This window comes from Danio rerio, chromosome 16 (genome assembly GCF_052040795.2).
Source record: "Danio rerio strain M-AB ecotype USA chromosome 16, GRCz13ab, whole genome shotgun sequence".
Classification (NCBI taxonomy): Eukaryota; Metazoa; Chordata; class Actinopteri; order Cypriniformes; family Danionidae; genus Danio; species Danio rerio.
The window spans coordinates 52,375,535-52,394,423 of NC_141036.1; the positions used below are offsets into that span (position 1 = coordinate 52,375,535).

At 44.7% G+C, this 18,889-nt stretch overlaps 2 protein-coding genes across 3 annotated transcripts in view; one reads left to right on the forward strand and one right to left on the reverse strand.

The window, feature by feature from the left end:
* Positions 1 to 18,889, forward strand: part of LOC147840416 (uncharacterized) — a 976,031-nt gene that overhangs the window by 665,670 nt on the left and 291,472 nt on the right. The window contains exon 1 of one of the 2 annotated variants that reach the window (XM_087288013.1): positions 8,390 to 13,645. The exons of the other annotated variant lie outside the window; for it this stretch is intronic. Coding sequence (XP_087144139.1) covers positions 9,814 to 12,294 — 2,481 coding nt within the window. The 5' untranslated portion in view covers positions 8,390 to 9,813 and the 3' untranslated portion in view covers positions 12,295 to 13,645. Of the gene's footprint in view, positions 1 to 8,389; positions 13,646 to 18,889 lie in introns of those variants that run through there. 2 annotated transcript variants of the gene reach the window in all.
* Positions 5,817 to 8,158, reverse strand: LOC100150005 (uncharacterized). Its single transcript, XM_087288198.1, has 2 exons — positions 8,053 to 8,158; positions 5,817 to 7,859 (listed from the first exon to the last, which is right to left on the reverse strand). Exons 1-2 carry the CDS (start codon positions 8,097 to 8,099, stop codon positions 7,031 to 7,033), a joined length of 876 nt encoding a protein of 291 aa, XP_087144324.1. The 5' UTR covers positions 8,100 to 8,158; the 3' UTR covers positions 5,817 to 7,030.

The window sequence follows — 18,889 nt, forward strand, 5'->3', positions numbered from 1 at the left end:
GTTTTTTTTTTCTGTTGAAACTGAAAGAAGATATTTTGAAGAAAGCTAAAAAGTTTGAAAAACAAATATTATGGAAGTTAATGGTTACATGTTTCCAGCGTAATTCAAAATATCTTCTTTTGTATTCAACAGAATAAAGAAATGCAAGGTTTAAAACAAGTAAATGATGACAGAACTTTCATTTTTTGGGTGAACTATCCATATAATGTACAATGGTACAGACAAATCTTTAAACTAAACTTTGTTCAATCTAAAATCTTATATAACCATATAGGTTATTTGTCACTTTCCTGAAATATGACCTATAAGAACGTTTACTTGCTTAACACCACCCAGGCCTAAGACCTAATGAATTACGCACTTTAATAATGAATAAAATTTGCTGGTAGATTGTGTTGTAGTAGCACAACAATCCCAGAGCACACATGCAGTGGTAAAAAGAATAACTTAAATGCAGCTTAATTAATAATCCAAAGCATCTGCCGAATATGGACATGTCAGTTTTGTGAATTTGACTCATAGTTCTGATGAATCTCACTTGAGTTTGTTTTCTCTTTTGGTGTGGTTTGTTTGGGCAGGTGTGAATGCAACACTTAGGTGGACCAAACCAACATACTAAGACCTGCTTCATTTAAATAGAATTTCCATTGCCTATTTTATTTACACTTCCCTTATTGGAGACTTATTGGTTGAAAGGCCAGAATGTGGACGATGGTTCCACATTTCCAAAGCGTTCCTCAAGCACTTTATTAGATGCCTTTCTAAATCCTCTCTATGTTAAAACAAAATCCATAAATTAACATGTTTTCATATTTTGTGATTTATTCTTAAAATTTTATTTTCCAATGATTATGCTTTTAAATTGCATTATGAGACATTGATCTGTCTTCTGACAACTTTTAATCTTGAAAAGGTCGAAAAAGTGACATTTATTTACATTTGTAATAGTTTAAAGTGATTTATTGTCTGGGTTGGTGTTGTGTTATGCTACAAAAACTTGTAATAAACTGCCAGCACATTTTCAGTTATTTTACAGACTTAAGTTTCTCTCTCTGTATATTATTTCTTATATATTAAAGTACTAACATGTCAATTAAAGTCTCTTTGTTAAACTGTAGAGTTAAATTTTTGACCTCAAAAGTCGACAGAGCAGAGATCAACATCCCTCAATGCAATTCACAACCGTAAATAAATGGCAATCTCTTGTAAATAACAAAATCTGGAAACTGTTAATTAAAATTGTTTGTTTAAGCATACATTAGATCTAATTTTGTCCAATGCATTTGAGGTTATTGATGTAGACATTATACCACAAAGTGATGATATTATAGACCACTACCTTTTACTATATAAGCTGTGTTTACCTGAAATTAGCAGATCTGCACAGATATTTATAACCCTGGTAGAACTATCGTCCTGTCCACTATTTTTTTTTTTACAAATAACTCACCTGAACTTTCTCTATTTCTAAATGCACCTGCAAATGCAAATGACCTTGATGTAGTAACTAGCAGTATGGATCCCATCTTTACTAACACACTAAATGCTGTGGCACCCATCAAATTAAAAAAGGCTAGAGAGAATAAAACTACACCTAAGTATTACAATCATACCCGCACTCTCAAAACAGCAACCCATGCCCTGGAGCGTAAATGGAAAAACTTTAGAGGTTTAAATTAGAGGTCTTTAGAATTACGTAAAAAGATAGTATGTCCAGCTATATGACGGCACTTAAATCTGCCAGAGCTGAGCACCTCCGCAAACTGGTAGAAAATAATCATAAAAATCCTAGATTTTTATTTAACACCATAACTAAATTAGCAAATAATCGTCATCTTTGGAACAAAATGTCCCGCCACAAATTAGTGATGACTTCATAAAAATCGTTTTTTCAGGATTATTAAATAGGCTTTAATAGAATATGTTAATATTTCTGCACCGCCTTGTACTTCAGATCCTTTAAACATTCCACTAAATCAAAATAATCTACAGAACAGGAAGAGCTAGATAAACTTATACATATGTCTAAACAAGCTACATGTATGTTAGACCCAATTCCAACAAAATCACTGAAAGAGTCGCTACCTGTAGTTGGAGAACCTTTTCTCACGTTATCAACTCTTCTTTGTCTTTAGGCCATGTTCTAAATTCTTTCAAGCTAGCTGTTATTAAGCCTATAATTAAGAAACCACAACTGGACTCCATCAACTTAATTATTATTGGCCTATTTCAAATCTTCCATTTATGTCTAAAATACTAGAAAAAGTTGTTTCTACCTAATTTTGCTCCTTTCTGCAGATGAACAATGTTTTTGAAGTGTTTCAGTCAGCTTTCAGACCTCAGCACAGTACAAAAACTGCGTTAGTAAAAATAACCTACGATTTACACGTAGCTGCTGACCAAGGGTGCATCTCGATATTAGTTGTACTTGATCTAAGTGTTACATTTGACACCATTGACCACAATATTGTCATATATCGCTTAAATTGTACAGGTAAAAATTCACAAAATTCACATTATAGCCACCTAGACTCTTGTTCGTCCCACTTAAACATCAGTAACGCATATCTGGCAAATCCTATAGAGACTGTGGATGTTCCACGTATTATTGGATTAAGAAATAAACGTACTGTGTGCTCCAGAAAAAATCTATTAAGAATCAAACCAGAAAAACCAGTAGAAAGTGAAAATACAAATTTCGTAAAGCTTGGTCTCCTAAACATCAGGTCACTTGCACCTAAAGCACTTATCATTAATGAAATAATAACAGAAAACAATCTTAATGCACTCTGTCTCACTGAAACCTGGCTGAAACAAAATGACTATATTAGCTTAAACGAAGCAACTCCTCCAGGATTCTTATATAAACATGAGGCTCGTCAAACTGGTCGTGGTGGTGGAGTTGCATCAATCTTTAGTGATTTCCTTAATATTAAACAGAGAAACGGACTTATGTTTAGCTCCTTTGAAGTATTATCGCTTAATGTTCAGCTTCCAGATACTATGCAAAAACCTATGCTATCACTCGCTTTAATCACCATATATAGACCCCCAGGACCCTATGTCAATTTTCTAAAAGAATTTTCTGATTTTATTTCTGACTTACTAGTCAAAACTGATAAAATGCTAATTGTAGGTGACATTAACATCCACATTGATGACGCTAACGATACACTAGGACTCGCGTTTATGGATTTAATACACTCACTTGGGATAAAGCAAAACGTTGTGGGTCCAACACATCGCTTAAAGCATACATTAGATCTAATTTTGTTTTATGGAATCGAGGTTGTTGACGTAGACATTATACCACAAAGTGATGATATTACAGATCACTACCTCTTATATAAGTTGTGTTTACCTGAAATCAGCAAACCCGCTCCAATACTCCGCCCTAGTAGAACTATTGTTCCGTCAACTAAAGATGAATTTATAAATAACTTACCTGATCTCTCTCTATTTCGTAATGCACCCGCAAACTCAAATGATCTTGATGTAGTAACCGTAAATATGGATGCCATCTTTACTAGCACTCTAAATACTGTGGCACCCATCAAATTAAAAAAGGCTAGAGAGATTAAAACTATACCATGGTATAATAGTCATACTCGTGCGCTCAAAACAGCAACCCGCGCCCTGGAACGTAAATGGAAAAAAACTAATTTAGAGGTCTTTAGAATTGCGTACAAGACAGTATGTCCAGCTATAGGAGGGCTCTAAAATCTGCCAGGACCGAGCACCTGCGCAAACTGATAGAAAATAATCATAATAATCCTAGATTTTTATTTAACACCATCTCTAAATTAGCAAATAATCGGTCATCCTTGGAACAAACTATTCCATCGCAAATTAGTAGTGATGACTTCATGAATTTTTTCAGTGATAAAATAGAAGGCTTTAGACGGAAAATAGGAGATGCCAAACTTTCTGCACCGGCTTATACTCCAAATCCTGTAAATATTTCATTGAATCATAATAATAACCTACACTGCTTCAAAATCATAGAACACGAAGAGTTAGTAAAAATTATAAATAGCTCTAAACCAGCTACGTGTATGCTGGACTCAATTTCAACAAAATTACTGAAAGAGCTGTTACCTGCTATAGGAGAACCTCTTCTTAACATTATCAACTCTTCTTTATCTATAGGCCATGTTCCAAACTCTAACAAGCTAGCTGTTATTAAGCCTATTATTAAGAAACCGCAACTAGACACCAACAACTTAGCTAACTATAGGCCTATTTCAAATCTTTCATTTATGTCTAAAATACTAGAAAAAGTTGTTTCCACTCAATTATGCTCTTTTCTGCAAACGAACAATATTTTTGAAGAGTTTCAGTCAGGTTTCAGGTCTCATCACAGTACAGAAACCGCCTTAGTGAAAATAACCAATGATCTACTCTTAGCTGCTGACCGAGGGTGCGTCTCGCTATTAGTTTTACTCGATCTTAGTGCAGCATTTGATACCATTGACCACACTATCCTCATAAATCGCTTAAAGTCTACAGGTGTCCAAGGACAAGCTCTACAATGGTTTAAGTCATACTTAACTGACCGTTACCAGTTTGTGAATATTAATGGACAGCCTTCACAAGTCAGCCCAGTAAAGTATGGATCAGTTTTAGGCCCTTTACTGTTTACAATTTACATGCTACCTCTGGGAGACATTATTAGAAGACATGGGATCAGCTTTCACTGCTATGCAGATGATACTCAATTATATATTTCAACTAAACCTGACGAGACGTCTGAACTGTCTAAACTAACTGAGTGTATCAAAGACATTAAAGACTGGATGACCAACAATTTTCTGCTCTTAAACTCTGACAAAACAGAATTATTACTTATTGGGCCTAAATCTTGCACACAGCAGATCTCGCAACTCAATTTACAGTTAGAGGGATACAAAGTTAGCTCTACTATAAAAGATCTGGGTGTCATATTAGACAGCAATCTAACTTTTGAAAACCATATATCCCATGTCACAAAAACTGCCTTCTTTCATCTGAGAAATATCGCTAAATTACGAAGTATGCTAATCATCTCAGATGCAGTCCATGCATTTATGACTTTTAGGCTGGATTACTGCAATGCTCTATTTGCTGGCTGCCCAGCATCCTCTATTAACAAACTTCAATTAGTACAAAATGCAGCAGCCAGAGTTCTTACCAGGTATAGAAAATATGATCATATCACCCCAATTTTATCCTCCTTACAATGGCTGCCTGTTAAGTTTCGTATTGAATTTAAAATATTACTTCTCACCTATAAAGCTCTAAATAATCTAGCTCCTGTTTATCTAACCAACCTTCTGTCTCGCTACAATCCAACTCGCTCTTTAAGATCTCAAAACTCAGGGCTTCTGGTAGTACCTAGAATAGCAAAATCGAGTAGAGGAGGTCGAGCCTTCTCTTTCATGGCTCCTACACTCTGGAATAGCCTTCCTGATAACGTCCGAGGCTCAGACATACTCTCCCAGTTCAAAACTAGATTAAAGACCTATCTGTTTAGTAAAGCATACACTCAATGCATCACCTAGCGGGTTCCACACAGGCTTCTGCATCATGTTTATATACACTATGAACAGCAGCTACGCTAATTATTTTCTTTATTCTCTATTTTCACCTGGGGATACTCATCCCGAGGTCCTCAGATTATGCGGAGTCACTGATTGGATCCAAAACCAGCGACGTGATGATCCCAAGGATTCCATATCCGGGACCAGGCCATATCCTGAGCTGCTGCTGCGCTGATGGTCATGGGGAGTGGAGAACATGAGTCTGATTCCAGCGACGCTCCAGGGACAGACGAGATATACTGTTCTTTTTAGCTTAATTTTTAAAAAATTGTAATTAGTGACATTTTTAGTATATTTTTTTATTCATTTTTTTCTTAGATTAAAAAAAAAGCTGCTGTCTATTACATAATTATAAACCTGCTGGAAAAATCTAAAAGAAAAAAAAATTCAGATCCAGAAATCAAAAAGCAAGGCAATGATTACAATGCTTATCATTGACACAACAGAAAATATATACTTCTGCCCCACTAAATGCCTGCAAGTGCAGTAGGTGATTGTCTTTAAAAACATTTTTTGTTGTGCTGGTTGAAAGTCTCTTCACATTCCAATAGTAATGATTATATCTAAATGTATTTATATGTATTTTTATTTTCTGGGTAAGGCATAAAACTAAAAATGTTCATCCAATTAAATATTGTCCGGTCGACTAACCCATAATTCTGATAAGTAGCACAAACTGTCTGTCAACAAATGCAGATTTGGACGTATGCGCATATCTGTTCACGCATATCCGTCATTAGGGCGTGCACGCCTGCATGCATGCCGCTCGTTCACGTGCAGACAAGACAGTCACAGTCGCGGTAAAATCAAATGCTGAATCAAAACTTTTTTAAAATCCTGTATCAATATTGGAGTTACTTTTACACGCTGGAGGAAGGACAACACCATGGCAAAAGTATTTCTGTTAGACAGGTAATGTTCTGTTTTAAAACTAATTTAGTCCCCCAAAGCTTGAAATTGATGTGACTTAGATTGATGTGACTATTTTCAGTTTCATAAGGTCCTTTTACAGCATCAGTAATGTAGATTTTTATTTAGTTTAACAACAAAACATCAGTAAATAGGACTATTCTGTCTAGCCTGCTTTACTGAGGTGAAGTAAGCAACATTGGTTCATTTTTGAACAATGACAGCCTTCCTATACTGTTTACTATGCTACTCTAAATATTCGCTCTGAAATAGCATGTAAGTATGGCTTAGTAACAAGTGTGATTCCTGCAAGCTGCTGGCCAACCACTACTACATTTCTAACTGGCGAATGACATGAACTAGTGGGTTGTCTCCTGTCGTGTCGTGGAACAAGTGTTCGTGATTTCAAAAGGCATGGCTTTGAAACACAGTCCCTCCCCTGCAGTCCAAAGTGAATATGCTAACCGGAAAGCATTTAGGCAGATCACCTTCTGCACCTTTAATAACAATACACTGCAATGGAAATAAACAAACGTAAACAGCTAATTATTAAAACCAATGATTTTTTGTATCAAATCAAATCCTGGAAAGTCCATCGCTACGATCCCAAAACAACGCTTCAGATTCTGTTTAGAAACATCTTTGAGATAACTATACAGCCAAGGGTTGATTTTTATTGCCACACGGTTTGGAGTTTTGAATATCCTTCCTAGAGGCAAGCCTGTGCCGCTGGAATAGCTCAGCACAGCCCTATTAGTTTTACGTTCACCTAAGGCCTGTTTCAGATGCTCAGTAATTTTATCTTCCTTTTCGCTGATATTTCTGACTTTATAGTCACCTCTTTGATCAGTTTCAAACAGAGGGATTCCCAATTTAAAGCTGTTTTTCTGAACAAAAACAATCTTACCTCTTACATCTCCAATTCGAGGTATTTGATCACTAACCCAACAGCCAGGATCATTTTTAAGTTGATTAATGACATTTTCTGGAATGTTGCCTTTTGACTCATGCTTGACTCTGATCAACACGGTCTCGGTTTTATATTGAGACAAAAAGGTACTTGTTTTGTTTAAAACGTTAGCAAATGTTGTAAATTGGGGAATCACACCATGCACAATTATCAGTTTCCTCCCCCACACTCTCAAGTCCAGGTAGCGTATGCCGGCGAGCAGCTGGTTATGCAATGACCACGACTGACATTCTGCTGCTGGTCCTCCATGAAGGGACATGGTGTCATGAGTGCCAGGAATATTGACGTCAGAAATCAACTTTTCATCATCCAGAGTTTCCATCCAGCCGACTCTATAACTAGGAGGAAGATTGAGTGTTGCTTTATCATTAAACGCTTGCTGTTGAGTGCTCTTGTGCAGCCTGTGGAACAAAGTCAGAATATCAGACAGCAATGTTTGACACATTACCAAGAAAGTTTGAGTGTGCTGTAAATTTATTTTAGAGTCATAGTGATGATCAGTATTGAAAATAAATGTCAAATCATATTTCCATTGCTGTAGTTTTCTTTTTAATGAGCCATATCATATACAAGTACATTCATTAAACTACTCACAAAAGCATCAAGACACAGAACACTGCGCCAGTGACCCCCATCTTCATTGTCTGAGGAAAGCAGAAGAAAACAAACTAATTTAGAAAGTGTCCTTAATGAGGTTCAGAGATTAATGCATAAGAAATTACAGTTCCCCTTCGGTTGGGGAACTTCAGTGCCATGAATGGGAGGATTCGGATCAGAAGCCGCTTATCTGGAGAGTATTGAACGGGCCAATGAATGAAATTAATTGGCAGCGTAAGCTTGCGCAGGTGTGCGACATCTGCAATCATCTCAGCATATAAGCACACCTGAAGCCAGCAGACGCCATCCTTTTCGCTTCAGATCCTTTCTGAGTGAGTCGATGAGGGTTCCTCTTGCTGATCAGCACTTCAGAGCGAACGAGTGTGTCTCCCGGTCCAGAGTGGGTCTTCGCGGTGGCAGACGGTCGAGCTGGGTTACTCCCTTGCCTGCGGTTCTTTGGGTCCGGTCCTCCAGAGCGGTGCGTATAGTTGCAACTTTCCTAAAAGAGCAACACAGTCGTGCAGCACGTCCTTTTCAGGATGGCGCTCCGACTGTGCGTTTCTGGATGCGGGGGTTTCCTGTCTCCGGATGATGGACACGATCACTGCATTGCATGTTTGGGGGTCCAGCATGTTAATGCGGTGCTCGCGGGCGGTTCATGTCGTCATTGCGATGCCATGACCGTTGCACAGCTAAGATCGCGGCTAACTTTCGCAAGAGAGCGAGCCACCCCAGTTGCCTCCTGTTCTAAAAAAGCAGCGGGCGCTCGGGCAGATCTGAGGGTTTCAGCGGGAGCTAATCCGCCGCCCACGGGCTCGCGGACCTCTCGCTCCTCACGGCGCTCCATCCAAGCTTCGGGTGGTGAGAGTGATCCGTCTAACCAGATGGTAGCTCTCACACTCGCTGACACCGGAGATCAGATGTCCTCCGCGGCATCGGAGGGTGGGCTTTCACTGTCCGACGAAGATCCGGACCCGCTCGCCCCCTCCGGGCAGGTGAGCGCTGTCAAATCGGATCCTGAAGCGGACATGTTAGCCGTGCTTTCCCGGGCTGCTTCGGCCGTGGGGTTGGAGATGGTTTATCCCCCAGCTCCGCGGCCGGACCGACTAGATGGGTGCTACGTAGAGGACCAGAAGGCGAAGCCTTCGAAGCCTCTCGTCCCCTTCTTCCCGGAAGTGCACAGTAGGCTCACGCAGTCCTGGAGGGCACCTTTCTCTGCCCGTGCTGCGAGTGCCTCCGCCCTCACCGCCCTTGACGGCGGAGCTGCCAGGGGGTATGAGGCGATCCCGTCAGTGGAGCGCGCTATCGCGGTCAATCTTTGTCCGCGCGGCGCCTCTACGTGGCGGGGTTTGCCCCGCCTCCCGTCCAAAGCCTGTAGGTTGTCTGCCTCCCTCGGAGCCAGAGCTTATAAGGCTGCGGGCCAGGCTGCTTCTGCTTTGCACGCGATGGCCACCTACCAGCGCTACCAAGCGCAGGCGCTGGCCGAGCTGCACGAGGGCGGGTCCAACCCAAGCTTATTACATGAGCTGCGCACCGCGACCGACTATGCTCTTCGGACTACTAAGTCCGCCGCGTGTGCGCTGGGGAGGACGATGTCCACACTTGTGGTTCAGGAACGCCACCTCTGGCTAAACCTGGCCGATATGCGCGACGTTGACAAAGTTCGCTTTCTTGACTCGCCCATATCCCAGGCTGGCCTGTTCGGCGACACCGTCGGTGAATTCACCCAGGAATTCAAGGCGGTGAAAGAGCAGTCGGATGCGATGGGCAATGTCATCTATCGGCGTGGCCGTAAGCCCGCTCCGCCCGCCGAGCCATCCACCTCCGCTGTTCCTCGCCGAGGGCGCCCGCCAACGAGTGCTGCCCCGCCCCCGCCTGCGCCTCCGGCCAAGCGGGCGCGGCGTTCACCTCGAAAGCAGGCAGCCCCTCCTGCCCAGGGCGCCGTTAAGTCCGGTAAACGGACCGCGAAGCGTCCCTGAGACAGGCCATCCGGAGAAGAGGAAACTTGCTCTTTCCCCGCTGGAGGGCGGGGCCCCGATAACAACGGTACTTTTCAGTGCCACCAAAACATCAGTAAAAGAGCACTTTTTCCCTTCCCCGGATGTGACTGCACGAGTTCTGCCAGTCCGGGACGCGCTGCCTTCCGGCTCGCAGACTCTACGTGCTTCGCCAGTGGCTCACGAGCGCTGGGGGGACGGTCTCCCTTCCCTCAGCCCTCCAGCCCCCTCTCCGGAGTCAGGGTGCGGTGCCAGAGCGAATCGCTCTCCTCCAGCTTTTCCGCGGGACCCTCGTGCTTCCCGGATCAGCACACCCACTCCGCGCTGCCCCACCGCTGGTACGTCAGCGATTGTAGCGATGACTCCATTAGCGAGGGCTCTGCCTGCCTGGTTAGCGCGGGCCAGCCCCTCGCGGTGGCTCATACGCACAATCAGACTCGGTTACGCGATTCAGTTCGCGAAACGGCCCCCCAAGTTTACGGGCGTGTATTTCTCCAGGGTCAACCCCCTGTCCGCCCCTGTCTTGCGAGAGGAGATTGCTGCCCTCCTGGCGAAGGGTGCAATCGAGCCGGTTCCTCCAGCCGAGATGGAGAGGGGGTTTTACAGCCCATACTTCATCGTACCCAAAAAGAGCGGTGGGTCACGGCCAATCCTAGATCTGCGCGTTTTGAACCGCTGTCTGCACAAGCTGCCGTTCAGAATGCTCACGCAGAGGCGCATTCTCCAATGCGTTCGTCCTCGGGATTGGTTTGCAGCCATAGACCTGAAGGACGCGTATTTCCATGTCTCCATTCTTCCACGCCACCGCCAATTTCTGCGGTTTGCGTTCGAGGGTCGAGCGTGGCAGTACAAGGTCCTCCCCTTCGGGCTCTCTCTGTCTCCGCGGGTCTTCACCAAACTCGCGGAGGGTGCCCTAGCGCCCCTTCGGCTCGCGGGCATTCGCATACTCAATTATCTCGACGACTGGCTGATTTTAGCCCACTCGCGGGAGCAATTGATTATGCACAGGGACGAGGTGCTTCGGCATCTCCGCCTACTGGGGCTTCAGGTCAACCGAGAAAAGAGCAAACTCGCCCCCGTGCAGAGGATTTCTTTTCTCGGGATGGAGCTGGACTCGATCACCATGGTAGCGCACCTCTCCGAGGAACGCGCTCGCCTGTTGCTGAACTGTCTGAGGGAGCTCGACAGCAAACTAGTGGTCCCACTGAAGTTCTTTCAGAGGCTCCTGGGGCATATGGCATCCGCAGCCGCCGTCACGCCGCTCGGGTTGCTCCATATGAGACCACTTCAGCACTGGCTTCACGATCGGGTCCCCAGACGCGCATGGCACGCGGGCACACACCGGGTCTCGGTTACTGCGCTGTGTCGCCGCGCCCTCAGCCCTTGGAACGACCCCTCGTTCCTACAGGCCGGTGTGCCTCTAGGACAGGCGTCCAGCCATGTTGTTGTTTCAACAGACGCTTCCAACACGGGTTGGGGGGCCGTGTGTCGCGGGCATGCGGCTGCGGGCCTCTGGAAGGGTGCCCAGCTGCATTGGCATATCAATCGCCTAGAGCTGTTGGCAGTGTTCCTCGCTCTCCACCGCTTTTTACCGGTGCTGGAGCGGCAACACGTGCTGGTCAGGACGGACAGTACGGCGGCGGCGGCGTATATCAACCGCATGGGGGGTATGCGCTCTCGCCGCATGTCTCAGCTCGCCCGCCGTCTGCTCCTCTGGAGTCACCCGCGGCTGAAATCGCTGCGCGCCATTCACGTCCCAGGCACGCTCAATCGTGCAGCCGATGCGCTCTCACGACAGCTGTTACGCCCTGGAGAATGGAGACTCCACCCCGAGTCTGTTCAGCTGATATGGGCGCGATTCGGGGAGGCCCAGATCGATCTGTTTGCTTCCCCCGAGAACGCTCACTGCCAGTTGTTTTTTTCCCTGACCGAGGGCTCTCTCGGCACGGATGCACTGGCCCACAGCTGGCCTCGGGGCATGCGCAAGTATGCGTTTCCCCCAGTGAGCCTGCTCGCGCAGTTTCTGTGCAAGGTCAGGGAGGACGAGGAACAGGTTCTGCTAGTTGCGCCCCTTTGGCCCAACCGGACCTGGATATCAGAGCTCTCACTCCTCGCGACGGCCCTCCCCTGGCGGATCCCTTTGAGAGAGGACCTACTCTCTCAGGGACAGGGCACCATCTGGCACCCTCGCCCCGATCTTTGGAACCTCCACGTGTGGTCCCTAGACGCGAGGAAGACTTAGGTAACCTACCGACTGCGGTGGTTAATACCATCACTCAGGCTAGAGCCCCCTCCACGAGGCGCGCCTACGCCCTGAAGTGGAGTCTATTCACTGAATGGTGCGTCTCTCGCAGAGAAGACCCCCGAAATTGCCAGATTAGTGTTGTGCTCTCTTTCCTTCAAGAGAAGTTGGACAGCAGGCTGTCGCCCTCCACTCTCAAGGTTTACGTGGCCGCCATCTCCGCTTATCATAGCGCGGTAGCTGGCGGCACCGTGGGAAAGCATAACCTGGTCATCCAGTTCCTTAGGGGTGCTAGGCGAATTAATCCATCTCGCCCCCCTCTCATGCCCTCTTGGGATCTCGCCCTCGTTCTCACGAGTCTGCGATCCGATCCCTTTGAGCCACTCGAATCAGTATCTCTAAGATTTCTGTCCCTGAAGACAGCTCTGCTGGTTGCGTTGGCCTCCATCAAGAGGGTCGGGGACCTGGAGGCATTTTCGGTCAGTGACTCGTGCCTGGAATTCGGGCCGGATTACTCTCACGTTATCCTGAGACCCCGCCCCGGTTATGTGCCCAAGGTTCCTACCACCCCCTTTAGAGATCAGGTAGTGAACCTGCAAGCGCTGCCCCCGGAGGAGGCAGACCCAGCCCTTTCTTTACTTTGTCCAGTTCGCGCTCTGCGCATTTATGTGGACCGTACTCAGAATTTTAGATCATCTGAGCAGCTCTTTGTCTGTTATGGCGGTCGGCAGCAGGGAAGTGCCGTATCGAAACAAAGATTATCCCACTGGATTGTGGATGCCATTTCACTCGCTTATTCGAGTCGAGGTCAGCCGTGTCCCCCGGGAGTACGTGCACACTCCACTCGGAGCGTTGCATCCTCTTGGGCGCATGCACGCGGCGCCTCTCTAACAGACATCTGTAGAGCTGCGGGCTGGGCGACACCCAACACATTTGCAAGGTTTTACAATCTGCGAGTGGAGCCGGTTTCCTCAAGGGTATTAGGTAACCCTTTGGTGATTGAGGAGACAACTCGGTAGGGTGTTGAAACACGCTTGCTGCGCCATTCTCCCTAACACGGAGGTACGTGCGCCTTTTTTATCTGTCAGTAAAGTTCCCCGTCAGGTGAGCCCTGCAGATTCCTCCGTGGCCCCCAGCACTGACTCAGCGGAGGAGTCACTTGCTGGCCCACTACGTTGTAGGTCTGCCCGCTGGTCAGCCCGCGTTTTGGGTATAGGTGCCTGCTATGCGTGATCCCCACTAGGCGATCCCATATGCTTATTCCGCCACGGTTAAGTCCCCCCCCTGGGCGGACCCGTGTCTTCCCTCTCCGCTAACCACTCTTTGCTATGCGTACTCCCCCTTTTTAGGGCTAGTCCATAGGTAAATTCTGCCATCTATCCCCCCCTTGGGTAACGGATGGCCTCCGCAGCGTCCTCCCTATCGGGATTGCACGCTTCCCAACGTACTGTCGTATTTCCTAGAATTATCTAGATGCTCACGACTTCCCAAAAAATATATCTAAATCCGTAAAACTTCTGTTGAAGTAGGATAAATTAGGGCCAGGGACACGTTGGAGGACCGCGCCCCCCATGATGTGGGTGCGTCACGCTTGCTTGACTATCTCCTCATCGGGGGTGTTGGTAAGGTGCAGTCATTATGGCGCTTTCCATATTCTCCCATTCATGGCACTGAAGTTCCCCAACCGAAGGGGAACGTTCGAGGTTACAGAAGTAACCCTTCGTTCCCCGAGGAGGGGAACGGAAGTGCCATATTCCGTCGCCATAATGACTGTCCCTTAGCTGTTTGAAAGTCTCTTCAGCTTAAAAGGATGGCGTCTGCTGGCTTCAGGTGTGCTTATATGCTGAGATGATTGCAGATGTCGCACACCTGCGCAAGCTTACGCTGCCAATTAATTTCATTCATTGGCCCGTTCAATACTCTCCAGATAAGCGGCTTCTGATCCGAATCCTCCCATTCATGGCACTTCCGTTCCCCTCCTCGGGGAACGAAGGGTTACTTCTGTAACCTCGAACGTTTTTGAAAGTGAAATTGGGCGACACGGTGGCTCAGTGGTTAGCACTGTTTGCCTCAAAGCAAAAAGTTTGCTGTTTCAAGTCGCAGCTGGGTCAGTTGGCATTTCTGAACCGGCAACTTATTCAGCACATGTTTGCACCCTTCAAGCTGCAGCCCATCAGTGGGAAACACCCATACACTCTTATTCACACACATACACTACACTACAAAAAATGCTTTTCTTGCTTAGATTTTTTGTCTTGTTTTTTCTCCAAATATCTAAAAACTCTTAAATCAAGAAGCATTTTCTAGACAAGCAAAACATATTGTCTTGTTTTAAGATATAATAAGCCAAAATTAAGTGAGTTTTTCCTTAAAACAAGCAAAATAATCTTGTTCTTCGATTTGTGATAAGATTATTTTGCTTACCCCATTGGCAGATTATTTAGCTTGATTTAAGAAAAAACTCACTTCATTTTGGCATATTATTTCTTAAAACAAGACAATATGTTTTACTTGTCTAGAAAATGCTTCTTGATTTAAGAACTTTTAGATATTTGGACTAGAAACCAGACAAAAAATCTAAGTAAGAAAAGCATTTTTTGCAGTGTAGAGACAATTTAGCTTACTCAATTCACCTGTACCGCATGTCTGTGGACTGTGGGGGAAACCGGAGCACCCAGAGGAAACACACTCCAACATGGGGAGACCATGCAAACTCCACACAAAAATGCCAACTAACCCAGCTGGGGCTGGAACCAGCAACCGTCTTGCTGTGAGGCGACAGTGCTACCCACTGCGCCGCCCCTCTTATGCTTAGGCAAAAGCTAAATACATGACTATGCACCATCATACATTGACAAGAAAGTAAAATAACAATAAAGCTTACCTGCGCTTGCTTGTGTATATTTGCAGAGTTGTGGACTTCAGCACTGGTTTCTTCTTACTGTTGCTCTGCTCGTCGAAATGTTGGCGTGCTTTTTTCTCTTATTAAAACAATTCCCCTTTTTATAGCCTGCATAGGGGGTGCTGCTGACTCAAATGTTCCTAATTTTTCACGCATAATTTGCATATGCTATTTCTAGCTGCATCAGTTAAAATTTTTTTTGACACCTTTCCACAGTGGAATCAGGTAAAGGGTCCTGATGATGAGGGTCCTGATTCATCTTAATTGAATGAGATCACACCAGTTTCAGTTGACTTAAAGGGCACCTATGATGAAAATAATCTTTTGTAAGCTGTTTGGACAGAACTGTGTGTAGGTATAGTGTTTCCACAGTCATAATGGGATGATATAAAGACAATAAGCCTCTTTTTTTATTTCCTGACGTTAACATAGCAAAATATTTGAAAGAGTATTAGCACCTTGTTAAGGTCCAATCCCAATTATTACCAATTTTTCCCCCTCATTTTGTGCATTCCCTTGAAGGGGTAGTGATGTCCCAATTCTCTTTAGCTTGAAGGCATAGGGCTAAGGGCATATGCCGTTCGGACAGGTTCATTAGCATGACGCTGCAACATGCACTCATCGCACCGAACGTCTCACTGACGTCTTAATTAATTAATTTTTTTCCTATAAATCCAATTTAAAACGCAGACGAGACGTCACATAAATCACATGTGGCCATGAATTGTCGAGCCAGACATCACGCGTGATTCACATGAAGCAGTAAAGTTTTTTTTTTTTTTTTTCACTAACACGTATCATCAGGCCCGGACTGGCTAATCGGGAGGACTGGGAGAATTCCCGGTGGGCCGGTCCATTTTTTGGCTGCGAGGGCCGGTATCCCTAGCTCCCGAATCTGTTGCTCTCAGTAGTCACACTTTTTAAATTTCTTTATTTATTTACTTGACCACAGCCTTTTTATTCATTATTTTACCGCAGCTCTACTCTTTTTATCTATTTTCTCGCTGAGTCACTATTCAGTGGACAGACGTTGTGGTTCAGTGGTTAGCACGTTAGTTTACGACGCCGCAGACCTACGTTCGATCCTCGTCTGAGTAATTTATTTTTTTCATTTTTATTGTTAAGACATATTATACTGTTTGGGTTGTTGAACATTTGAAGTTCTAAAGCAGCTGTTTTCTCAAAAAAAGACGTGATAGTGTCATTAGAAACTGATTTGGAAATGACCTTATTTTAATAGTCAGTCGTGAACTGAGGTGGGCCGGTCTGAGGCTTAAACCTCTAGGGCTGAAAAGGAGTCCCACTCCGGCCCTGCGTATCATGGGCGAAGCAGTGGCGCAGTAGATAGTCCTGAGGCCGAGGCGTACTTCCTGAGAGTAAGACATTATAAAAAAGGTTTAGGCTTATTTTATCTAAAATATAGAGCACATTTGGATGGTGGGAGGAAACTGGGAGAAACCCAAGCAGACACGGGGAGATCATGCAAACTCCGCACAGAAATACCAGATGGCTCAGGAAGGACCCAACGCCATAGGTATACTTGCTGTGAGGCAACAGTGCTAGTCACTGGGCCACCGTGCCACCCATTCTGAATAAAGGGGGAAGGAGGGGGGTTTCTTCCAGACGAAGATAGTTGTAGAAAGGAAATGGAGGATATATATAGTGACTTGGCATCCTTTGATTGGAGGATTATGATTGGCTAATGTGGACCAGCTGGGTCAATCATGAGCACATGCTCCTCTCTAAATTAGTTTAAAATTAAACTTCACTTTGTAGAAGTTTGTGGCATTTTGTACAGCAGTGAGATTCTGAATTAATCTGATCCAGAGGCATTTTCACAGCCGTGTTTTCCAGTCTCAGGAATTTAAGCAGCTGGTAGTGGGAGGATTGTTTATACGATAATTCCTTTCTTGTTAGTAAAGCTATTTTCTAGAAAGTTTGTAGATTCGATGCTGATCTTCAAGCTGTGTCATTTAAGCACTGTGCTGATAGGCTCAAGTTAAAATTAGGGTATACAATATAAAAGCAAGAGTGCAAAGAGCGGAGCAGTACACAAAGACGTCCGAACAGTAGCAAAGCAGGAAGTGAAAGTCCTGAAGGGTCCATAATGGTACCTTAAAGGTACTTTTTAGTTATATTTGTGCACCAAGGGCTTACTCACACTATGTACAGTTGACTTGAACCGGGCCAAAGAACGCTTGTCCCCTCTCCCGTCTCCCCTGACGGCCTGCACTCACATTACAAATGGGCCTGGGCACGCTTACGTCATCGATGATGTGCTGTTCAGTAAGTGCTCTTGCTCAGCACTGTGGAGATTTCTGCAGTTATGCCGTTTAAGTCGTTTGCGGTGACACAAATATTCAAATATTTCGCCGAACAGATCAGCCACTTTTGACGCTCATAAACAATCAAAAAGTCCTCATGCTGCAGATATTATGAGGTTTGCTGAAGGTCCCCAGCTGTCGTGCAGTGAGGGGTTTGCGTCTTTTATAATCTAAATCAGTTTGCATTTGGTTGGCCCACCTCTTCCAACCAAATGAACCGTGCCTGAGCCCGATTCAGAGCACTCACACTTCTCAAACGATCTGGGAAACGGGCCTGGGCACGGTTCGGATAGCATAGTGTGAGTAGGCCCTAAAAGGCACTTTTGAGGTACCACTGGGGACTCGTTGGGTACAAATATGTATCTTTAAAAAAGGTACTGCCCCAGTGACAGCTCCTGTACCTTTATTTCTTAGAGTGCAATACATTTACTAATATACAACATACTAATGCATTATTATTCAGGTTAGTTCACTTTTATTTATAAAGCACAATAAAACAACAATGGTTGACCCTAGTGCAGAAAAATATTTCCAAATACTTTAAACGATAAGACAAACAAATAATCAACTCTTGTTGGCTCACACTGTAGGCCTTCTCTATCTTCTCTAGATTCTGTTACAATTGATCTAATAGAGCTTGAAGGTTATACCTGTAACTCCCCGGGTCCACTTGAGGAAGGCACAGGCTCACAAGATTATCAAATACCTATATTTATTTAAAATTACTTATAAAGAAGAACACTGGAAGGACACGAGGTGAAAACAAGCAACACATGAGACTTCAACAGAGAAAGAGTACCAAACAATGAAAGATTAAACACAGGGACTATAAATACACAGGGGACAATTGGACTGATCACACACACACGGGGATGAACATAGTTGACACTGATGAACATAATGACGTGGCGGGAATGTGAACAAAGGAACACATGGTGAAGGTCATATGACAAAAACAAAACACAAAAGGAAGACTGGGGCTGCCTCCGAAACCGCCTACTACTCAGTAGGTACTGTATTTGAATTTAGACATACTACTCGGTCGTTAACAAGGTACGTTCTATACTGTATGAATGTGAAAAGTATGAATGGAATTTGGACATATTACCTCAGCCATTTTGTTATGGTCACGAGACCTACCTGCGTCAGTTGCGTCGTTTTACGCCCATTCATGAATTCGCTCACAGGGCATCATGGGATAGCACAATTGCATGGGATGCGCACTCCAGAATCTCGCCGGAAGTAGTAAGTCATTCGGGTACTTCTCGCATACTGTTTTTCGAATTCTATGAATTCGGACGTAGTACTCGGCTCGCATACTGATTTTAGCTTATTGTATAGTATGGAAGTATTCGGTTTTGGGCGCAGC